General features: G+C 40.3%; 2 protein-coding genes across 4 annotated transcripts in view; both read right to left on the bottom strand.

Moving 5' to 3' along the window:
- Window positions 1-786: 786 nt before the first annotated feature.
- LOC117224769 (vesicle-associated membrane protein 4) lies at window positions 787-4,687 on the bottom strand. 2 transcript variants are annotated; one of them, XM_033477898.2, is made up of 6 exons: window positions 4,470-4,687; window positions 3,883-3,932; window positions 3,750-3,809; window positions 2,878-3,110; window positions 1,213-1,288; window positions 787-940 (listed from the first exon to the last, which is right to left on the bottom strand). In XM_033477898.2, the coding sequence occupies exons 1-5, from the start codon at window positions 4,533-4,535 to the stop codon at window positions 1,251-1,253; spliced, it is 447 nt and encodes a 148-aa protein (XP_033333789.1). In that variant the 5' UTR covers window positions 4,536-4,687; the 3' UTR covers window positions 787-940; window positions 1,213-1,250. The 2 variants fall into 2 exon arrangements, with proteins under 2 accessions (XP_033333789.1, XP_033333790.1); XM_033477899.2 differs by lacking the exon at window positions 1,213-1,288 and having other exon boundaries at window positions 4,470-4,686.
- A 2,668-nt stretch (window positions 4,688-7,355) lies between these two features.
- The window catches only part of LOC117217346 (uncharacterized), an 85,793-nt gene continuing 77,190 nt past the window's right edge, over window positions 7,356-15,958 (bottom strand). The window contains exons 8-9 of one of the 2 annotated variants that reach the window (XR_013034155.1): window positions 15,087-15,432; window positions 7,356-15,002 (exon numbers count right to left, since the gene is read on the bottom strand). Coding sequence is in view for 1 of the 2 variants with exons in the window: in XM_076524693.1 (XP_076380808.1) it covers window positions 15,152-15,432 (281 nt within the window). In the remaining variant the exon portion in view is untranslated. Of the gene's footprint in view, window positions 15,433-15,958 lie in introns of both variants that reach the window. The other variant, XM_076524693.1, reaches the window with a different exon arrangement.

Here is a 15,958-nt window from a genome sequence, read left to right as displayed (position 1 = left end):
GCGTGTCCTGCAACGTTGCGTTCAATTTTCTAATCGATTAATAAGATAGACGCCGGCGGACGCGGCCACACAATTCGTTAGAAAAACTGCATTTATTTTAAGACGATGAACATACTTCGCTGTTCTCCTGCAAAATTGTACTGTATCTTGTATTAAAACCTTCGGGTAGGCGCCGCACGTAAAATCAACATAGACGAATGTGTCTTGTATTAACGTGTGTACTCAACGTAATGTGACTTAAAATGTAAATTTTAAGTAAAATATTTCTTCGTAAAATGTAAAATTGAACGAAAATATTTCTTCAGCGTCGATCGAGGTGACATACAATCCATGACAGAAGATATTCTATTGATATTGAAAATATGATTGTTGAAAGAATGACTTGAACGTTTATTGAAGATGGAAGATAGTGTCGCATATATTTTAGACAAATGCGACAAAATATATATTGTTCTTCTGCGAAAATAGTGTCCACAAATAATACGAGAAAATTCCAAGAAGATGTAACTGACGTGAGAAAATATGTTTCAGCCACTTCGAATGATGACAATAGAAATTGCCGAAGAAAATTATTCCAATGGATACTATTGTCTGTTTTGCACGCAAACGAATTTTACCATTTGTAGCTTCTATTTCCGTTGATTTTACGTTTCGTTCGTGCATTTTGATCGTAAAATAGTGATTCGTTATGAAAATGACCATCGATGTAAGTATCGTTAAGTTGACATACACTTTCTGCCAAAGGTTATATCGTGATAGGCAAAGAAATAGGCGCGACAGACGCAGTTGTATTTAAAAATAATAGGATATGTATTGATATATAAACTTATGATTATAATACACCATGAAAGACAGGTACAAATACGCAACGTACGCTCGCAGGCAATCGGGTTTCAGTCTGGAGGGAGCCTCAGTCACGAGTATTTCACGACGATGGTTACTGAAAAATAAAAGATCAGTGATACGTACGCGTGCTTCCGGTCTCGTCGGGCACGAGAACAGCGTCCAAGCGTGCCGGGGCGTGCGCAAACCGGACATGAATAGTGGATAGAAAGAATGCGGGGAGAACCTGCCGTTTCGTCGGGTTCAACCGTGATACACGAAATTGCACAGCATGCTCAACGGTAGCTTACAACGTAGCCAACGTTTCAATTATATGGGGCACACGAACGCGGAGCAAATTAACAGTAGTGGAAAAAGTGTCATGAATACCTGGCATTGACCGATCGAAGCTCGTTACATCGTGTTCGCTATCTGAGAACCAGGTAAAGCACCATGATGTCCAGAACTGAAAACGATACGCGTCGGCCTGACTACGTGGACTGTGTTAAAATGTTCTTTTTTTTGTGTGCGTGACAACAGAAGTACCGACACACAACAGAAGTGAACACACAATGAGATAGAGAACAGTGAACGACAGAGTCGGCGACAGATGGATGCAGACTGTTCACAGAATCAGAAACGCCCGATTAGTACTTACTCGGCAATTGCATCTGCCAAAATTTATAACGATCGAATGCAAAATTGCGTTTTGGTATTTCTCAATTAACTTTCGGATGACGGCAGATTTGGGTATTATTCGAGTAACATTTCGAATACATTTCTCTATTCGAATAGAATTTCGAATATAGTCAATTATTCGAATAGCATTTCGAATATAGTAAATTATTCGAATAGCATTTCGAATATAGTAAATTATTCGAATAGCATTTCGAATATAGTAAATTATTCGAATAGAATAAATTATTCGAATAGCATTTCGAATATAGTCAATTATTCGAATAGCATTTCGAATATAGTAAATTATTCGAATAGCATTTCGAATATAGTAAATTATTCGAATAGAATAAATTATTCGAATAGCATTTCGAATATAATAAATTATTCGAATAGCATTTCGAATATAGTAAATTATTCGACTGATTTTTCGAATAAATTCTATGAACGAAATTTGATTCTCATAATATATCGAACAAATTCTTCGAATAAAATTTGATTCGAATATAATATTCCAAAAATAAATTCTACGAATAATATTTATTCGTTATTCGAATAAAATATAACCAGCTCTGGATGGTGAGCGTTCTCTTCCTTATCAATTGTCCCAAAAATATTCTGGAATGTGTTTCTCGACACTGCGTCAATCTTATCGATGCTAATGTAAACTACTAATAATATAAAAAGTCACTAATCGGGGTATCCAGATATCAGCTCCCAACTTGTGTTTCATACGTTTTCGTGTTTTTGCAGAGAACCATTGAGCCGATGTTTATTTAATTTCTGCTTTTGTCGGTTATCTTTGCGGCTTTCGATATTGGCGATTCGTCTTATTTTTCGCAAAAAATCTTTGCCAAATAATGGAATAAAAATACATCGCCGTACCTTTCATCAAAGGTACGGCGATGTATTTTTATTCCACCAAACCGTTCGATGGGAGAACAGTAAGTGAAAGACAAGTCTAAGGATGGTTCAACTGTTTATTTAAATATATATAGGTCATCAGATTTTAAGGTTGCTATCTTAGCAAGCGAAGGAAGTTTATGCAGATTTTGATGATCCGACGTCCAGTAAATAATTTGCCAAGCAAAGGAGGTTAATACAAACCGAATTTGATCGTGAAGCTAAATTAATTATGCAGCCAAATAAAACGGTTTCTAATTTCTGGATAATTGCAGAACGATCACAAACTTATTGAACGAATAGAAAATTTACCGCATTGACGCAAAGGTTCGATGTTGTATCACAAGTGGCCCAGTGCCGTCATCCAAAGTTGGAAATTAGATAATCGGGCGTTTCTGCGCGGGAACGGTGAAATGCAGTGAAAAAAAAACATGCGCCGAACATGCATCATCAATGAACGGTGGTTTAGTTATTTACCGATGATGCAGACGATCACGGTCACTGTGATGGTAACCAGTATCACTCTAGCCCTGAAGTTCTGAAGCCAAGCTCGCTGCTGCGCTTTTTTCGCCGAAGCTCTGAACTCGTTTCCGGCCATTGATAAACGATCGCTGGCATCCTGCAGATCCTCGAGCCGCTCACCGCGCTCCATCACTTTCTGCACGTTCTCACGCATCACCTCTGTCACCTCTTGAATCTGCAGCCGGACGCTTGGACACGAAACGATAAAGTTCTTCCGAATTATTCAGCAAATTTCATAAAGCTTGCGAACTTTTCGCGTATGAATTGTACGCTGTCCACGTGTGTTTTGTTGAATACGATCGATCTACAGACTCTTCGAAATATAGGTTTCGATAACATTGTACGCACAGATATGAGCCGTTTATTTTGAAAGTGGCACAAGTCACTTTACCGTGATGAAAAGCGGTGATTTTTTTTTAATGTTTATACGAAATTATTTATACCGAGAAATATATATCAGTATCCTGAGATAACAAATACAAGTAAATCTTCTCGAAAGTTAGCATCCATATTTTTAAACGGTGTTAAAACGCGAACCCTTAAATATATCGACTTAAAAACAAAGTGACTTATGCCACTTTCAAAATAAACGGCGTTATATAGAAACGTTTAAATTACTTTCAAAGCGCACTTCCATCGCGCACCGATCCGTATCGTAATTTTTGAATTTGTATCGAAAATTACGAATCCGATAAGAAATCGATGAAAGTCGCACCGATTTTTAAGTTCGAACGATTTACACATCTGCGAAATCTTTAAAAGTATATAACTAAAATTACTCGACAGTATAACTTAGAAATAAACACACGCAAGATTATGTTTCTTACCTATCCATTTTTATGTCGGATCTAGACGCACTCGGTTCCACTGTGGATGTATTTGGTTGGCTGAAAACGATCGGTAGACGTCAGGATATTGGTAAAACGTGCGCCTGAAATAGAAGAACGTTACTGAACTCACTTGAACAGCATGTCTTCGTCCGGTTCGCTGTCGTGCTCCAGCAGCGTCTCCTGAAACCCGTTCAAAAACTACCATTATTTAACTGTAAACTTTATTTTCCAAGCTTTATCGTCATTATTTTCAAACGTTATTTTTTTTAGCTATTTCTTAATGCCAAACTTATAAAGTATCTTCTATTAAGCAATAAATGGCTTTTGTGTAGAAAATAACAAGTTGCATCGATCGGTGCAACGAAAAATATGCGATTACATTTTTTTTAAATGAAGTTAACCTTCGTATCTTTTCTGCCCCGTTGACCTAGAAAACCTTGAAACCATTCGACTTTGATCCGAGCCATTATTCGGTATCGCCGACGGTTTGCAAGATATTTGACTGGACCGATTTAAACGGGCTGCCCTATATATCGCAGAGTGACACGTTCAAAACTTCGCGTTTTATAATTACAATATAGGCAAGCTTGTGCCGCGCTCGTTGTTCGCACTATGCCTAATACGCCCACGTTTGAAACTCCCGCCGGAGCCTGACATTTCGAGCGCGCTCGTTATCTGCGACTCTAATTTCGGCCAGCAACGTTGCGAAATACTCACTCTCTCGTCCTTGTCCGCAGTCTGAATATCCTCCCGGGACAAATTCCATTTGTTGGCTGCCGCCATCTTCTATTCGGGCGATCCTGCGACCGACTCTACGCGTAACAAGTCGTCTAATCCGCCGCGAAAGTGCGAGTTTCCACGGCTGTGACTTAGGCGGAGTTCGATAACACTGAACGCGTGGCCATATTGTCGCTGTACTGGCTGTTCCATCGACCTGGAACTGGTTTTCGCACCAGCGGCTTCACGCTAGATGGCGGCTGTCGCCTAACTCACATAACCAACCGACCTAACCGACTTAACACAGATACGAGAGTTATACATAGTTGCAGCTCCGGGCGTTGCAATTGCAGCACATACCGAGCATATATGTACTCGTATCACATAGGTGCAGACTTGACATCCAATGTATGTGTTATTTTATCGTCCGAACATGGGGCTTCAGAAGCCCCATTACCATTCCCGTGTCACGCTCGTCGTTACCGATATTTAAGAAATTTAAGCTTATTAGCGGGGATCGAGTATTCTGTATACCTCATTCGTATTGCAGCACGCTTTATAATCTGGAAATAAAACGGTGTGTACATGCGTATTCAAACGATTCTTTTAAAGCCGGAGCTAGGAGCTTGACAATGTTCGAAATGTGTGTGCAACGAAAGTAACGAAATATTTGTGCTTCGAAGATTTTAAAGCAGACGGGAGGGTATTAGAAGGTATTATTGGTAAAAGAAATTCTTATGATTTCTTAAATTATAATTATTATAATTATTAAACAGCTGGAGAGAGAGAGAGAGAGAGAGAAATAATAAATCTATAATATTATTTTAAATAATTATTTCTTATTTACATTTCAAATAAAGTTTGCCCAGGCACAGACTTAGGATCCGTACAGACATTGCATGCAATGCTTTTTTTGGTCTCAGGATCTGAATTACCGACTCTGTAGAAAATGCTGTGATACGGCATTTCGGCAATTATTAATTCCTTTTGCGTATATGTATATGCTGATATTTGTACATACAGGGTAGTACCATCGGGCAGGGGGTGATTTCACGTTCTCTTTCTTCTTAAAAATATCACTTTTACGTAGTAAAAAAAAATCCGAAATGTTCACTCTTCGTGACTTGTTCAATACTTCGAACGCGGCTCGAGTCCGTCCTGACCTGTCAAAGCCTCGTGCTGCGGGCTCTCGAACTTCGCGCCCTCACCTCTCTTTGGTCAGTGTTTTTCGTTAATAACTCGTAAACAAAGCCGCATATTGCATTTTCGCAAAGGAAAAAGTTACTCAGGATGACCTCAGCTACCCCATATTTTCGTAATGCGAGAAATTTTTGGGGCACCCTTGTATATATTCATATATATTATAAAATAAAATAAATATATATATATATATATATATATATATATATATATATCAATAAAAAGACCTTGATAATTCCGGAAAAAGGGAATTATACATACATATTGTATTATATACAAATATATTTAAGTATATGTATAACTAAATAATATGTATGCATAATTCCCTTTTTCCGGAATTATCAAGGTCTTTTTATAGATAAACGTACAATTTTGTTTTTTAGATTCGGAAAGAACTATATGTTATGATGCTTGCCAAATTGGTCTCAGCATCCCCTAAAAGATAGGTACAAAGAGAATTGTAGGTCAACCTATAAAAAACTGAAGATGGGACTGATGACCTCGGAAAAAAAGGATTGACAAAAGATTTGGCACAATCATCTTAAAGCTCTCCTTAAACCATGTTATTTTAGCTCAAAAAATTTCAAATCGAACCACTGGCAGCAGAATAAATTAAGCTGATCACGTTCCATGGTCCACCCTGTATATCAGGGCTTGGAATGAAGTTATATACAGGCACACGCGCCTGATGCAATCATTAAAACACGGATACATTAATTACAGGTGTACTCGTGTGTGTATTTCAGAGTCCGTGTACTCGTGTGCCCGTGTATTAAGACGTACACGGATTGATACACGGATATATTAACTAAACGTGCACACGTGTATTTCAGTAAACGTGAAATAGGGACCTCTGGTTCCGAGCGACGCGAGCGAAGGTTTAATCCACCAGCACACAGTAGCAGCAATATTAGGGAGTGGGGAAGGGTGGGAGGCTGGATCTGCGCTATTCTATCTGAACGTGACGCCCCCCCCCCCGGTCCCGCCACCTCCTGCCGCACGGTGCCTCGCGCCGTAATCCGAGGCATCTTCCTGGCCTTGTTATTAACAACTTCAACATTAAATATCTCAAAAACTGTCAGCCGTCTGCACTCAAAATTGAGTATTATCATTGGATTCAGGTTTAAAAGCTCTATCACCGTGCGAAATCTCATCGAAAAGTGAGCGTGGTACCTGGGGTCGTATCTTCTGATTAGTCGTATCTCTAACAAATGGAATTGTTATAAATATGAAGAAGCCAGAAATGATAAATTTACGAATGTTAAGAATTCAATCTAATAACGTATCGATCGATTTGTGCAATTAACCCTTTGCAGCGCGATATAGCGCTTGTTTTATTTTCTGTCGTAAAATACCAAGCGGCGCGATAATAATGAATTAAAAATGTTTATTTTGTGACATATTATCGCATTATTATAGTATTATTCTACCTATTGTGAAATGTACCATTTACATTAAAAGGAGCCGTGCGATGTACTTGCTTCGGTAAATCTGAGCGCGCTTCGACAATCGGTAACGCACCGTCAGTTGTCCACAATGTTCGAAATGTGCTGGGTTTTCTCGACATAAAATCTGAACAGCGCGATCGCGCTGCTTGGGACTCGAACGGTTAACTTGTCCTGCAAGACGAAAAAGTACGAAACGATAGAAATTGGGCAGGAAAGTGGATAGAAAGTACAAGGCTCGTTAGGAATATTGCTTTTATTTTGACAGAAACACCTAGAGTCTACATCCTACGACAGAGATCCGGTACAATACGATAGATAACAAAATAATTTGATTGTCGTGTGGGTGTGCAGGAACTGTTTGCGAAAAGAACTGTGAGAAACGGCGAGACAACGATAATTCCGAGATTCTAGTCCGCTAACGAGGCGAATCTCGTTAAAAAAACATCCCAGCTACATCGCCGCGGCGCGTTACAAGAGCTTCGTTTCATTGTTGCTTCTCGTCTGCTAATTTCTCGTGATCGTCCGTAGAAAAACTGAGAGAAACCGTCGATTGAAGGGAATGCACGCGTTCCCTGCACTGGGTTCTCTAACGTTTTTACAAAGTAGAAAAATGCCGATCCTGCGGGCGAGAGATCGCGACGGGTCGCAATGTTGCGTATATAAAAATAGTCCTGCCTAACGAGGCCGTGATGGATTCTGATTAGAGGTTCTCGCGATCATCGTGAATGGGTTAACAATGCGTAAGGGTCACAGATGCGTTGCGTTGAGATCGAGTTTCGTCGTCGACCAAGTGCGAATCATTCCGCGTCAAATTATCCCATCATCGGAGATACTGCAACACAACGAATCTTCTTCGTTCAATCTATCTGCTCTCTAGAACAGGCATGGGCAATTGCTCTCGCTCGTTCCTTGTAATTTCGAGTCCTCTGTATTGGGTTGGCAAATAAGTAATTGCCGATTTGTTCAATGAAATAAAAATTTTTTTTACTTGGAATAAAGTTTAATCTGTAATGTATTTTCCATTTTGTTCGATGACCTTTTGCCATCTCTCCGACAACTTGAAAATTCCACGCTCGTAGAAAGTCTGATCCTTTTCGGCCAAAAACTGAGTTAAGTGAGATTTTACAGCATCATCATCACTATACGGTGCATCAACAATACGTACTTTTAAAGAAAAAATTTATCGTTCAGGAGTGTACCAATAAAAATCGGAAACGCGTTCGAACGCCTACTAGAAAGTTAAACGAAAAACCTGCGCTGGCTCGCGAAGGTGTTCCAACACTTTTTAAAACAGAATCACTTCTTTCCAGTTGGACGAGATAACTTGAACTTTTAGGAGGTGGTAAAGGGACCAGTTTATATGACGATAGCAAACATTTTCTTATTAAACCACAGTTACATGGAATGTCAACGAATGAAAAAAAGAACTCGCGTTTCTTAAAGTGTTTTTTATCCGAGCTTACAACGAAAATGTAAACAACACGTTCTGCAAGATGTAAAAATCTCTGGATTTCTTACCGTTGTCGATCGAAAGTGTCCTCGTAAAAACTTCAATTTCGATTTCGACGAAATTCTCAACATACGTACAAGTTATGTTCTATAATTTCAAACAAATTACAATTTTTAAAATATTTTGTAGATATCACTTATTAAACTGGTCCATCTATCGCCTCGAAGACATACAATTCATTTAATCCACATTTGAAAAAGTTATCCTGTTTCGAATGTGTTCAAGCACCTCCGCAAACCACTGTATGTACAGATTCTCTCGGCGTACTTTCGCTGACGCGCATCAACGTGAACGCGTCCTCGTCCTCGGACTTAAAGCCCTGACGAAACCATGTAGCCGCAATGCTGTTGGAGAGCAAGAATAATATTTCGTTTCGGTACGGAAGTCCCAATGAATAAGATAAATAGTATTCTGTCGACATCTGCCAACGTCGCAACTTGACGGCCTCTCTGACGTCGTTCGGCCCAACGTGACGTCCTTAGGGGACGCCTGGATGGCGATCGGAGCGAGGAACATGTTGCCCGTGTCTGTTCCAGAAGACTGGAGAACGCGAGATGATGATTATTGTTACAATATACAGGGAATAATTCCTACGATTAAACATGCCCGACGCAGGATTAGAAGCCGAAAGGCTAATCTAACTTGCAGATCCCCGGCTCGCGTGTCACTGTAATTCCAGTCGTCCTCGATAGTTCTCTCTTCAGGTCTCGTCCAAAGTAACGGACAATGATGCAATAAAGTCTACACACACACATATACCGACGGAGTGGGATCATCCCCTCCGTCTTGTACGTTTTTAGGCCGTCCCTACTCGGTTGAACTATGTCCGTTCAACAACCTTATCGATACTCGCGCGATAGAGACCGTCCAGTGCGCGACTAGACCACGTTTCATCGGGAAAACAGGAAGGAAATCGTTTGAGTGACCGACAAAAATGGAACAAATTTTCGTAACGGCGAAATTATTACAATCGCTTTAACCCTAGAAAGATAACCATATGACAATGTACGTAAAAGATAACCATACGCTTCAGAGGCGCATGCTTTTCTAAGGCGTCAATTTTATACCAACAATGGATATTTATTTAAGTTAATCTAGTCATTTTAAAGGTTTGGCATTATTGTAAAAATAAAATGCATTTATATTATATTTTTTTATATTTTAAGTAATTTTAAACTTAAATCACTAGACCTCTATGAAAAATTAACAAAAATCAACAGTCTTCGCAGGCGCCTCTGCGACGTAGGTTATCTTTCTCGGGTTAAGACGCAATCAAATCAACTGTGAAATATTTCGAAGTTTTTGAGAAGAAAGTTCACAAACGATTTTTCTTTCCATTTCCGGATCGATTGCGAGTATAACTCCTTAATGATCATTACGCTTAATGCCGTGGGAAACCTACATACAGAATCTAATCGAATATTATAATAGCGCAGTACGCGACACATAAATCCGTGTTCATCTATTGGGTTGGCCAACAAAATTTTGTCACATTTTTCAATCACGCCTGCTTATTATACAGTCATGAAATAATAGACCGAACTCTGTATGTATTGTACTGTTTTGCTTGACAACGTTTTATTAATCTTCAATTTATTTATTCGTTCATTCGCAGCGTCTGATCGCGTTGAAACGCGCGACAAGAATTTTCGACCAACCCGATAGAACGGATCGATTGAAAAATAATCGAACTCTAGTTGTGGCACCGTCGAAATTTCTTCAAATTGTAACATCCATCGTTCTTCTCGCAGCCATAAAATTCGGGTGTTAACCGTTCGTGATTAGTTACTACGGTAAAACACAATGCTTGATCGCGCGACGTGACGAGTCGAAAACCACGAAGACAGCCCAAACACGCCGTGAAGGAAACATCTCGCGACATATAGTTGCTTAATCTCTAATTATACTACGCGTGTATACAGAATATGATATCGTTAACGCGTCTTACGAAGTTAGGGGTGACGACCAGCGTCGCAGTTGGACGAAACCAGCGTCCAGCAAAATTATAACGACCTCGGCATCCGTAGAATCGATCCTCAAAGCGGTGTTTCCAGTAGAATAAACCGATCAGAAAAGTCGAGGGCAAACGTCGACGCCGTCGAGTTGATTAATTAACGGCCGTCGAGCCAAAAAGAAAAAAGTAAAATCCATCTTCCGTCAAATTGGTTCGAAAATCGAATCAATCGGAAAATATCGGAGTTCATCCCGACACGAATCGTATTCGTTCGGGTTTCAGCCGATCATCATTTTTGGTTTAATTAATGGAGAGCGACGCGTCGCGAGGCTAGAATTAATTATTGGAAAATTCTAAATACGCGCAGACCGAGATTCAGGAAGTGTTCGCGCACGCGAATGCAATTTATTAATTTTATTGGTCTTTCGATCGTGTTCCGATAGAAATTAATGTGCTTGTTCGAAAACTAATGAAGTTAAATTCAATTTTGACACACGTGCGGGAACACGTATCTGGATCGCTTAAACGACACGGATTTGCTTCGCAACGCCGCATTTTGATTTTCCAAGCGCGCCTTCTTGCGGCACAAGCAGTAATCGGGAAACTGTGTAAACAAATATCAAATTGATACTTTCATATCACGAGATAATAAGGGAGAAAACTGTATCTTGTTTTTGGTGATCAACGACTGCGTCATTTTATGCAAACTATGTAAAGATTATTTAAATTTCACCCGATACTCGGATTTCATTCAATTCCGAATTCTCGAATATTTTTATGAGCTGAACGTGCATAAAGGCGCAAATCCTAATTAAGTTTACGCGACTAGCGTCTTTTGTCCTTGCAAATATGAATCTCAATATGAACCTCCATTCGCTGGGGGAACACTTCCAAAGAGAATGAAGCGAGTGAGTTATGAATGAATGACTACGAAAGAGATAATTCAAACCTCCTTTTATGATAATTACTTTTACCGTGTGTTGCGCCGCATCTTCATCACTTCGTAAACATACTTTTTCTTCGGACAAAGTTCTCGTTCGTCAGAATTAGACTGCAATAAATAATTGAACCGCGTACTAACGAGTCGCCAAAATTATCGCACGACGGCATCCCCGTCCCATTCGTCTTCGATTCTAATTTCGAGGATTGGCTCGCGAACCTTCCGCCGCACGTATTGGTCCGAAATCAGTTCTTCAGGGGACCAACACCTTGATTTCCTGGCCGCGATAATGACCATGAGAAATCGAAAAACACGCCACCGGTTAATTTGAGAAATTCTGACGAGACGTAGTTATGCCAATTAGCTGCGAACGTCTACGTGGACTCGAGGTTTCGCAGATCGATTTACAGCACCGATCGCTTAGGCGGATATTACGTGCTAGAAATATGTGATAAATAAAGAATGTTGTTCGTTAACTCCTCGTACCATGCTATAGCAACGAGTCAGAAGCAAATTTTATTCTTCTGTTATCAAAGTATTGATCTGTCTCGTGATAAAGATTTTTCGGTAATAACCTGTTAAGTATGAATGTTATGCCGCTCTTTTTAGTCGAAAAAAGTATGGCTCTCTTGCTATATATCAGCACTCGAGTAGATGTAGGCATATCAAATTTATTAATTTGAATTTCCTCCCTCTTCTAAATAAAATAAAACAAAAAAGATTCTAATCGCTGTAACTGCGAAGATAATAATATGCCAAAGGATTAAAGAAATTATTAAGAACGAACAAGTTCTAATCAACGCAGCTGTCAAAGTCGAAGGTTCAATGATTTTCAAATCGTTTTACAACGAAACCTAAGCGGACTTTATTCTTCGCGAAGCTTCGAGGGAGTACTAGACATTTTGGATTCTATTCTCGACGAGACAACTTTGAACGAGTAATAAATTCGCGGAGTTCTTAATAAATCGATCGCAGACAGAATTTTCGGTAACGATCCAGTGCATTATCTGGCATCGGCACAGATTCGCAGCGTTCATTAAAGTCGAGTCCAATAGCGTAATCCCTGTTCCTCCTACGTCGTCGGAAGCCACATACGTCGAAATGCTCGCGATCAATCCGTCACCACCTGTATCCCACGATTGTGACTCGTATTTACTTACCACTAGCGAACCGACCGAAGGCAGAGCAAATATTATTCGGGGCACCAGACATGATTGGAAGGGTGAACGGTTCCCTATTTGCACGTCCATCGAGATCCTAGAATAGACCGCGTAGGCCTGAGCAGGTTAACACTTTATCGTCCGGTCGTGGTTGAGGCTGCCACTCAGTAAGGACTGACTTAGTCGCGCGCGCATTTGCCCCCAGTACCGGCTAAATTTTCGCTATTCATTGTGTTGTGCTTATTCCTTTAAAAATAATAATAAATAATAATAATTATTATAATTATAATTCATAAGGATATAAGGATATAGGATTCATAAGGAGGTCAGCATACAGGAGGTCAGCTACTAACAAAACAGTAAAGAAGCGAAAACCGTCGATAGCTAAAAGTCGATTAATAGGCTATCGGTCGATAAGCATTGGCAATCGAAAAGCCGATTAATAGGCTAGCGATCGATAAACATTGGCAATCGAAAAGCCGATTAATAGGCTAGCGATCGATAAACATTGGCAATCGAAAAGCCGATAAATAGGCTAGCGGTCGATAAAGTGTTAAGTGGCCAGGAACGTAGAGATTACCGATCGATCGAACGCACGCTCGCGGACTGAGAATTTTCTGTGAAATTTTACGATCGTGCCTTGCGAAGATCATCGTCATCGTAACAGATCGTTAAAATCGAATCGCTGCACGAAGTCAGTCTTAGAATTTTGGCTAATCGAGCGGTAATATTCGTGTCTTCGGGCAGAATTCTGGAGAACGATATTCCTTGCGAACAGTGCAGAGATTTTATAGCTTTCAGTAATTCTCCGAATTATCGGCTGTCCGTACGTAATTTTTACGCAGCGTAAAGAAATTATAGCAATTATAGCAAATTATAGCAATTATAGCAAATTATACATGTATAGATCGCTTTTTCGTTATCAATGTACTTGTGATTATTAGATCGCGGATCTTTATGCAAAATAAAAATTGGCCGCATCGATTGCAAGCCACAGATGATACCGAGACATTTCTTCCTTCCTTTAATTGTTTTATCGAGTTGAAAATAATGCAATGTTATATCTTTATTCTTGAAATGTTATCGGCGCTTTGTATTCGATGTATCAATTTTTCCTATAAATGCATAAAATCCGCGGTCTAGCGATTATTTACGGTTCTGCCATGTTTCCAAGCTTTCCGATTATAATACAAAAGAAATTGGTTGTAAAAAAAGTGTCGAACATCTCGAACGATGTCTTTGTCGCGCTGCTAAAGATATTTCTCGAACGTCCGTTCTAATTTTTGAGTAATGTAAAATATGCATTTTGCGCGAGAAAGAAACTATGACAAAACGTTGAAACGCTAAAAACCGTAGCGATTATTATAGCCGACTAAAATGGAAAATGCAATAATGACTTATTGAAACGAGCGTTAACAAGAATCACCAATATTCCGCTGTGCGCCGATCCATGATTGGAGACCGGATTGTTGGAATTGTTACGACTCCGATAAGGAATCTCGAACAATCGGGCAGCTGTAATTAAATTTTCACGGTTACTCGGCTGTAAAACGCGAAACGTTAAGCGTCGGCTTCGCTCGTTTCTTTGAAACTGTGTCACCTTGCAGATTGCAGACCCCCAAGTCTTACAGTACCGAGTCAAACTCGCAGCGAAGACCTTACCGACTATGAATGCTATTCGTTTCTCTTATGCTGGAGCGAAAACGAATGTTGCTTTTAGCGATGCTTACGCGCGTTTCAAATAATAATATTATCAACGATATTTTCACATTAGTGAATAGAAAAGAATGAGGAAACTTGGACACTTTTTCTCGAGTCGCGTTCCCCAAGAGAAATTTTTGGTGACAGTACAGTTTTATTAGCAATATTGTAGCCGATGAAAAAGTGAGGTCTCCCGTACAACGCGCTGACCTTTCGATAATAACCTGTGGGAATGGTAGTTTCGTATAACAGTAATCTAATCTAATGTAAAGGGTGTACGCGGGGTCAGCAGCGTTTTAGTTGGAAGAATCGAGCGTCGTCGATATCGCACGAGTCGTCTGAACGACGTCATCGTGTCACGCAAAAACGAACGTGTTCTAGAAGTTTGCATAAACTTTCGCAACATGTAAAACTTGTGACAAAAAATTCAACGGCCTGTAACCTTAAATCTTGAAACAACGCTAAAATTATCTTCAGCCACGGAGAGCGAATCCGTGACCACTGCGCGCCGTCGCATACAATGTGCCGCGAAATAATACGATAATCACCGTTGATCCGTCTTCCGCGGCTTTCAGTGGCCAAGGATACCTTCGCGAAGTACGCTGTAGATTCCGACAGACCTAGCAAAAAACAACACGAGGTGAAAAAGAGTCGTAAGGCAAGGGGCTCTACCGTCGTTTCGGTCTCAACGCGTCGATATTTACAACAATCGGGAAGAAAGTCTGATCGAGAGTCTACCAATCGAAGGGCAATTGCGATCGGCCCGTCCTTAGAGCACATGCAGATTCTCGCAGCTTTTGCTCTTGCTGTCGTTCAAGCACATCTTGTTGAGTATCTCGCGTGCCAAGTTCAGGCTGAGAGCGGTCTTGCTACCGTGCAGCTTCGAGAGCGCCTTTCTCTTGCTGCCCTGTCGTTTCAGCTTCTTGTCGCGCGTCTCTCGTAGCCGGATCTGCTTGAGAACGCCGACGAGAAGCTCGTCCACGTTGTGCTGTATGCCGCTGGACGTCTCGATGAACTTGCACTCCCTAGACGCAGCGATCTGCTTACCCTCTGCAAAGAAACGGAGAACACGATCACGGAAATGGAAGCTCCTGCCGCGATTCTCGCGTTCCGTTCGTCGATGCGAGAGCAATCGCGTCTCTTTGGCGCGATTCGGAGTCGTTGCAGTTCTGTAACGGAGAGCGGCATGGGACACCGTAAAATCCCGTTTGTGAAATAACGAGCTCCGAAAGTACTGTTGTGGGACCACGTGAAGAAATACGTAGGCCTACGTATATAATGCCAAAGTGCAGAGTTAAGAATTGATACTAAAGGTTCGTTTTTAAATCGTTGAAATCGTAACGATTCTTTCACGGGAAAGAATCTCAGTGCTCGACAGATTTCGTATTAAGGATTGAAAAGCCTGTGATCGATCGAACGAATTAATATCGAATACTTTTTTTATATACGTATTTTGACTACATGTTAAGTGAATCTTGCGAATAGGGGTTGTTTTCAGAGTAAATCAGCGCACGTACAACACTAAATAAGAATGTGATTTTACTACTAGAGAGAGAGAGAGAGAGAGACTCGACAT

The sequence above is a fragment of the Megalopta genalis genome, chromosome 9 (assembly GCF_051020955.1).
Source record: "Megalopta genalis isolate 19385.01 chromosome 9, iyMegGena1_principal, whole genome shotgun sequence".
Classification (NCBI taxonomy): Eukaryota; Metazoa; Arthropoda; class Insecta; order Hymenoptera; family Halictidae; genus Megalopta; species Megalopta genalis.
The sequence above is the reverse complement of the archived record's forward strand: the minus strand, read 5'-3'. Positions and strand labels throughout refer to the sequence as shown.